Genomic DNA, 8,147 nt, shown 5'->3' on the forward strand with positions numbered 1-8,147 from the left:
GAGTATCAGCCATGTCAATATAGAGCAGTGAATCTGGGCAGTGTGCTGCATGAAGGCTCATTTCTTGAGGTGGTCATCAACCAGTGGAGTCCACATTTCTTCTGAGTTGAACCCTTAAGGGTGCAGGAGAATGAAGAGATTTTGGCCAAGAAAGAGTTAATTCTTGTGGTCCCAAGCAAACCAGCCAGCCCCATAAGGTGGGGCTGCACACTGAGTGAGGCCTCAGGGTGGGGTGTCAGGTGGGCAAGAGGGGATTAAGGGTGTGTTGGTGGGAGGGTCCTGGATGGAGAACCTATTTAAGGCCCGATTCCTGGAGTAGAGCATAGAGCTTAGAGCTTCAGGACACATCTGGGAAGATGGAGGAGCCCATTGATATGGAGGGTGAGTTTGCCTGTAAGGATTCATGAGGACCGTGGGGAGTATGGTACTGTTTTCAAGTTCTACCTGCCGTGAATATTATATATTATATAAAATAATATTTTACGGTGTAAATTTGCACCCATGTGATGACCACCTATGTTGAAATTTTGTTGGTTTGTTTGCTTACTTTTTAGAGCTCGGGTCTTTTTCTTTTCTTTCTTTCTTTTTTTTTTTTAAGACAAGGTCTCACTGTTTAGCATTGGCTGTCCTTGAACTTATAGCGACTTCCCTGCATCTGTGCTGAGATTAAAGGCATAGGGGATCACCTCTTGGCTTGTTTATTGTTTTGAGGAAAAAAAATCTTTGTGCTATCCAGCTGTACTGGAAAGTTCTAGCTTAGAACTCTCAGAGGTCTTTCTGTCTTAGCAATTTGTTTCCTAGGATTAAAGATAGACTCTGTGCCATGTGATTAAAATATTTTTGTAAAATGCAGGTAATTTTTTTTGGGGGGGAGCATCTTAAAACATGGCTCACCAGAAAAAGACATTTTGAGAGAAGAGATTTTTGTAAGATATCCACTGCCATCCACATGTAGCTCTCAACTATAATATGAGGTGAAATTTAACATTAAATTTTTTTTTGAGACATGGTTTCTCTGTGTAGCCTTGGCTGTCTTGTGCTCACTTTGTAGATCAGGGTGTCCTGGAACTCACAGAGGTCTGCCTGCCTTTGCCTCCAGAGTGCTTGGACTAATGACATGTGCCATCATTCTCCATTAAAATAAATCTTCTTGGACTGCGTTTGTAACTGAGATATTGGGTGCTGATATAGGGTAGGCATGAAGCCTGAAGATCCAAACAGAGCAGACATTTGCTCTTATTTCCCTCTAGCCATGCTGTCCTCACAAAATTCAATCATTTCTTGTTTTCTCTCCTCTGCTTTCTTTGATCTTTTATATTCTCCGTTCCAAGGTATTTTTTTTTTAAAAACCTGACAGGGTTTCTTTGTGTAGCCATGGCTGTCCTGGAACTCTCTTTGTAGACCAAACTGGCCTTGAACTCACAGATTAAACTGCTTCTGCCTCTGTAGCAGTGGGATTAAAGGCGTGTACCACCACACCTAGCCCCTGTTTTTGTCAAATGAAAATATTAAGCAGTTTGTACTGTTACCTCAGAGTGACTCTAGCACAGATGCTCTTAATATTGAAGTTACCTTGCTGCATTTAGAAATTATCTTGCATTACAGGTCTGTGCTCTGAGGTCTAGTTTTTATTTGACAAAATTAGGTGTATGTGAATATTCTTTTTTTTTAATCTAAAAAGCTAGAGCCTCATGGAGAGAGATTTTTCTGTTGTAGGTTGATTGCTTTGTTCTTTTTTAGGCAGCGTCTCTTGTAGGCCAGCTATGATTTGAAATTCCTTCATGAAGCTGGTGGGCCTTCAAATCCTCATCTCTGAGGTACTACACAGCTACTATAGTTAGTTTGATTCATTATTTTTATTGTTTATTTATTTATTTAATTTTTTTGAGACATGGTTTCTCTGTGTAGCCTTGGTTGTCCTGGACTCGCTTTGTAGACCAAGCTGACCTTGAACTCACAGTGATCCACCTGCCTCTGCCTCCCGAGTGCTGGGATTAAAGGCGTGCGCCACAGTGCCTGACCAATTTACTTAATGTTTACAATGTTTTGCCTGCATGTGTGCCTGCCTACCAGAAGAGGGCAGCAGATCTCATTACCGATGGTTGTGATCCACCAAGTGTTTTTGAGTTGAACTCAGGACCTCTGAGAAGCAGCCAGGGCTCTTAACCTCTTAGCCATCCCCCCAGCGCTGTGTTGTATCCTCAATAGTAATGAATTTTTCCTTTCATGTACTTCACATGTGTTTGATTTGAAAATTTTATTAACTTATTTAATGATCAATTTATAGCCTGATCACAGCCCCTTCCATTTCCCCGTCTCAGCCCCATCCTCACATCCCTCCCGCCCTTCCTCTATGTTCCCACGGTTATCAACACAGGCTGGCCTATCAAATTGCAGAAGGACTCAGTCCATTTTCTGCCAGTGGGCATAGACCAGGCAGTCCAGCTAGGGGGAAGGGATCCAAAGGCAAGCAACGGAGTCAGACATCCTCCGGTCCACACATATGGTACAAGCAAGGTATCTGAAAGTACAGCCAATACATACTTTTTAATTGTCGTTTTGGTCCTTGTGAGCAACCACGGTGACAGTTCAGTTGTCACTGTAGGTCTTCTTGTGGTGTCCTGACTCTTCTTGCTGCTTCAGTCCTTTCTCCCTCCCTTTCACACGACTCCCTGAGCCCCACCTATTTTTTGCGCGTGGGTCTCTGTATCTGTTTCCCTCAGCTGTCCCAGAGGAAGCCTTGCATGCTAGGCTTCTCTCTGTAAGCATAGCATAGTATCATTAATAGCGTTAGACTTTGCCTCTCTGTCATGGGGTGGATCTCAAGTTGAGCTGGTCACTGTTTTTCAGTCCCACAATCTCTGTTCAATCTTGACCTTACAGTTCTTTAGATCGAGGACATTTGGATTGAAAGTTTTGTGGGCATATTTTTTTTAAGATAGGGTTTCTCTGTAGCCTTGGCTGTCCTTGACTCACTTTGTAGACCAGGCTGGCCTTGAACTCAGCTATCGGCCTGCCTCTGCCTCCCGAGTGCTGGGATTAAAGATGTGTGCCACCACACCTGGCTTGTGGGCATTTTTTAGGAGAAAAAAAAAGCTGATGTGGGGTAGGTATAGATATTAGGAAGAGCTGGTGATGGAGAAATAATGTGGTTATATACAATATTCATGTTTCTGAATGAATGGTTTCATTTTGAGGAAGGATTTTTTTTTTGTTTAATCCAGCTGTTCTGGAACATCTCATGTAAAATGTAATGTGTGGAGGTCCTCCGGCCTTTGCAATGGGACTCCTAGGATTATGGGTAGTTCAAATGCTATGTGATTAAAATAATAAACCTTTTTTTTTTTTGCAGAAAACACAGTAGTTGCTTTGGTGTGTTCCCAAACATGGCTCACCAGATAAAGGCATTTGACAAAAAGAGATTTCTTTAAGATGTCCCCTGTCATCAACATCAATCTCTATATGATAGTAACTGTACATTAAGACATTTAAAGACGTCTCCTTGGTCCCAGTGCCTCACTGAGGCTGAAGGTGCCGGCATAGATAAAAGGATGCGGCCTGAATTTCCATCTCCACATAGCAGACTTTTGCCTCTTGTCGTGCATTCCTCACAAAATCACTTTTCCTGCTTTCTCTCCTTTTCACTCGATCCTCAAGGCTAGTGAGAGAAATAGGTTATATTCCTAGTGAAAATTGAAGGAGTCTTAATAATATGAATTTCTCCTCTCTATCCCCTTGTTTTGGTCTTTTTTTTTTTTTTTTTTTTAAGAAAAGTGCTTGTCTCAGTGCCGGTTGTGCTTAATGTCGCTCTGGACTCAAGGCTGACTTTAAACTCAGAATTCTCCTCCTGAATTAATGAAGGATTTGGGATGACAGGCCTTTGCTCCTGTTCTGACTCTTATGTAGATTTTAACACTAAGAATCTATGATTGCTTTTCTTATTTGAAAACCTAGATACTCACATATAGAATATATCTGTTGTTTGAATTTTTTTTAATCTGTAGAGCTACTCTGATCCTTTTCTTTCCTCCCAGGTTCTCCAGTACAAGAAAGTTTTCCAGTAGGACCACATTCCAGCAGGCTTCCATATCCACCAATGGATAGAGGTCTGCCATTAAACCCATCCAACCCAAGAAACTTAGGACCTGAAATGATGCAAGGCTTGCATCAAAATTTCCAAATGTCTTCGTATGCCCTCGGGGATACAGTTTTTTATATGCCCCAAGATCCTGCAAGAAACATGGGTATCCAAAGGCCTCAATATCCCCTAGAGGCCATTGGAATTCCAAAACAGTCAAGCTTCCAAAGACATCCAGTTTCAACAAGCAATTTAGATCACCAAGTGTCTCAAAGTTTCCTCAGTCCTAGAGAATCCCCAAAGCAGTCGACTCTTGAAAGGCATCCAGGCTGTACAAGCAAACAAAATCTCCACATGTCTCAATGGGCCCTAGGGGCTGAAGCAACTTCAAAACCACCAAGTCTCCAATGGAACTCAGAACTTGAAAGGTACCAAGGACCCCAAGAGTCTTTTAGACCATCATGGAAACCACTTCCCCGCATGAACCCAGATCCCCAAGTGCATTCAGGTATGCCAACATCAGGAACTAACTCAGTGGACCCAGTTCCCCAGATGACCTCACCATTCTCAGAATGTCCTGATTGTGTCATTTCTGTAGAGTCTGTGAATCGCTCAGATACATACAATGGCCAGGAAGCTCCCCTCCATACCTCAAAGAAGAGGAGGAAAAAGCGTCGTGCTTCATACTCCCCAGAACAAATCCTAAAGCTGGAAACTTTTTTTAATGGCCAAATGTACCCAAGCAAAGAGCAACGCTTGGATCTGGCCGAAGATCTTGGAGTGACAGACTACCAGATCCAGGTATTACTTTCTTCTCTCTCTCTCTCTCTCTCTCTCTCTCTCTCTCTCTCTCTCTCTCTCTCTCTCTCTCTCTCTCTCTCTCTCCCTGCAGCCAGAATAATTCTCAATTATTATGCTCAATAATTAAAGTCCCACATGTTCAAAATTTCTCACATATTCTGCTTGTACAATTCTTGGGGATCTTAGATGTGGACTGGAGATATCTGTTCATCCAGAGCTGGACTTGGCCTTCAGCTTCTGCATGGGTACTACCCTGGAGCCACATATCCCCATGTAGGGTCTCAGGGACCTAGGCATTAATGTTTCTAGTAATGACCCAGAAGATCTAGGTTAAGTTTCCCTAGTTGTTAGTGTCAGGTCCTAGGCATATTTTGGGGCATCTTGCAACTTGACATTCTGACCCAGGCTGGCACACACAGGTCTTCCTATAACTTCTCCTTTTTGTCTTTCCAGATCTGGTTCAAGAATCACCGAGCAAAGTACAAAAAGAAAAATCTCCAGAATATTTCAGAACCACGAGAGAATATGGAAAGCCATAAGGATGTTGGTGGATCAACCAGTTCTCAAGGTGGCTCATCTGTTCTTGACTCAGCTGCTGAAGAGTCCATGTCTTCAGGCACATCTTATGTGGACTCCATTCTCCAACTTTACCCCAGTCTGGAAGAATCTCTCCACAATGAAGAAGCCTCAGAGGGTGCCAGGTGTGGACTCCAAGAAGACCATTGTGCTGGCCAAGCTTCTGCTGCAGCTGCAGGCCCTGGTCATTTTTTAGTAACCGCAGGTGAGAATGACCCAGCAGTAGCTGAAGGCGCCTCAGTTGAATCTCCACTTTTTACTGAAGCTGAATTCCAAGAGTCAAGTCCAGAAGATAAACTGCTCTTGGAACAAATCCTTAATGATCTTGGTGCAGAAGATGGCTGGATGAATTGAGGCACATCACACCCTCAATGAACACTTTGATCCTGGAATGGTTGAGGCCCGGTCATCTTTAAAACAAAGAAGTGGTGTGGTAGTGAAAGTCATCACTCTTAAGACTGAGGGTGTAGATGCAAGCTACTCTGTATTAGTTTCATGTCAGTGTTATCCACACACTGAGGCTGTTTCAAAGGCCATTTGTAGTATTCTCCACCTATTGTTGTATTGTATGTTAAATACCTTAAAAGTATTTCAGAAAACATTTTTTTTAAATCTTCTGTTCATTCCAGAATGTCTGATAGATTTACTTTACTGTGTGTGTGTGTGTGTGGTTTGTGTGTTTGTGTTTGTGTTGTATGTTTGTATCCATAGAAACCTACATCTGGGGCCTGGGAGGGCAGAAAATGGTTAAGGAACTTCTGGGATTGTAACCAATGACATTGTTGAGGCAGCATGTGTGTGCTTGCGACTTAAAGCAAGTCCTCTGCAGTAAGAACTGAGCTCTCTGATTCCAAGAATTATCAAAGGTTTTCTATGAGCTGTAGGAATATCTTAGACAAGGCTGAGATGTTCGTAGTCCTTTCCAAAAGGAGCATAGATAAAAGCAATATAACGGCTTATTATCAGCTTCAATCCTATGACCTACTCTTGCCATTGAGGTCAGGGTGTATGGACTCTTATATTTATGTGTAAGGAGGATGCTCATATTCATAGAGTAAAAAATAATATATGTACTAAATAAATGCTCTGAAGGAGGCCACATAGAAACCAAAGCAGATTTCTTCTGTCAAATTGTTTAGTGTGTCTCTGAACTCATAGCTCTCCAGTATGTATATGTCATAGGACAAAAATGCAGGAATAATTTTTCTTTTTACACCCTGTGAATCCCATACAAGGAACACCAGGAACCAGGCTAGGTAATAACTCCATTATAAAAAAAACTCAACCTGTAGGCTGTCTGCCCTTGTAACTCTTTATCTTGATCCATGGCCTCATTAACCTGCCTAATCAGCCCTGCTTTGCATCCTGGCTACTTCAGATTTGAGTGACTGATATTCTAGACTTGTATCCAAGACCTGTCTTTTTCAGCTTTTTAGGAATGTACACATTGTTTCTCTAATAGTTGTATAGGTTCTGCTACACCAGTAGTAAGCAAGTATTTGTCTTTGTGCATATTTTTACCAGCATGAACTGTCCTTAGTTTAAGTGATCTTGGCAATTTTGACTAGGCAAGATAAACAGTGTTTTAACTGAAAATGCCAGATCATTCTGTTTTACCAGTAAAGACCCAGGAGCCCAAGCCAGGGTAAAAACCTGCCAGTTCAGAGAGGCAGAGAAGTCACTCAGCTGGTCTTTACTTTCCAGTTCCTATCCCTGAGGTCTAAGGATGGTGTAGCTTTTGGGCTCATTTGTTTGTTTTAGACAATGTGTCTCTATGAATGGCCCTAGAGACCCTCAAGATATTTGGGTAGATCAGATTGGGTTGACCTTCACAAAGATCCTATTGTCTCTCATGTATGCATAGAATAATGGCATGTGTCACCAAACTGAGGGCGTTTAGCAATTTTTAAAACTGTTGCTCAGCCATTTGTGCTTAAACTTTTTAGGATTTCTCTTTAACCAGTTCTTTTAATGTTTATATTAAGCTAAGTGGCTAACTTTTGTACTGACAGTATTTTAAGTGAAAGTATAAATGTAGTTTTACTCCCATTGCATGTCAGTGTTCATCTTTCCTAAAGAAATGAAAAAGAAAACCAATAAAAATACAAATAAAAATGACCTAGCCTATTTCCATATATTTTCTTTGTTTGTATTGACATTTCTGTAGTGTAACAATGGAAAGATATGGCTTCAGATGGGTTGTTGGAGGGGCTGAGTTTGAGCTTAGATCTTTCTGAGCTCCATGTTTCTACATATCTTCTGATGTGAAAGATCTGGCTTTCATGATCTCTGTTGCAAAGTCAGGAGTAATTCTGATGGGTCTGCATTTATGTTACTTGGCCTTTTTCTATTGCTGCTTTTTTTGTTTTTGTTTTTTTGTTTGTTTGTTTTGTTTTGGAGACAGGGTTTCTCTGTGTAGTCTTGGCTGTCCTGGACTCACTTTGTAGACCAGGCTGGCCTCGAACTCACAGCAATCCATCTGCCTCTGCCTCCTGAGTGCTGGGATGAAAGGCGTGTGCCACCGCCTCTCCTCAGCTCCTGAGAGAGAGTCTCTCCTACATCTCTTTAATTCTGTTGAGAAGTTCCAGGCTTGATAGGAGTCCAAATGCTTTCAACCAAAACTAAGGTGTAATATGGAATCTTAGGGTGTTTGGTTTGCTGCCTGACCAGTCACCTAATATACTTTATAACA

General features: G+C 41.8%; 1 protein-coding gene across 3 annotated transcripts; it reads left to right on the forward strand.

Moving 5' to 3' along the window:
- Positions 1-267: 267 nt before the first annotated feature.
- Positions 268-7,573, forward strand: LOC311591486 (oocyte-specific homeobox protein 5-like). Of its 3 annotated transcripts, none has more exons than XM_084771114.1 (3): positions 268-393; positions 4,035-4,879; positions 5,333-7,573. In XM_084771114.1, exons 1-3 carry the CDS (start codon positions 357-359, stop codon positions 5,807-5,809), a joined length of 1,359 nt encoding a protein of 452 aa, XP_084627240.1. In that variant the 5' UTR covers positions 268-356; the 3' UTR covers positions 5,810-7,573. The 3 variants fall into 3 exon arrangements, with proteins under 3 accessions (XP_084627240.1, XP_084627241.1, XP_084627242.1); XM_084771115.1 differs by having other exon boundaries at positions 268-381; XM_084771116.1 differs by lacking the exon at positions 268-393 and adding an exon at positions 1,676-1,817.
- Positions 7,574-8,147: the final 574 nt, after the last annotated feature.

Source organism: Acomys minous (genome assembly GCF_964271855.1).
Source record: "Acomys minous genome assembly, chromosome: 20".
NCBI lineage: Eukaryota > Metazoa > Chordata > Mammalia > Rodentia > Muridae > Acomys > Acomys minous.

Coding starts and splice junctions, on each gene's coding strand:
- LOC311591486 (XM_084771114.1), top strand. CDS start 357: ATGGAGGAGCCCATTGATATGGAGGGTGAGTTTGCCT. Junction 394..4,034: donor TATGGAGGGTGAGTTTGCCT/GTAAGGATTCAT, acceptor CTTTCCTCCCAG/GTTCTCCAGTACAAGAAAGT. Junction 4,880..5,332: donor TGACAGACTACCAGATCCAG/GTATTACTTTCT, acceptor TTGTCTTTCCAG/ATCTGGTTCAAGAATCACCG.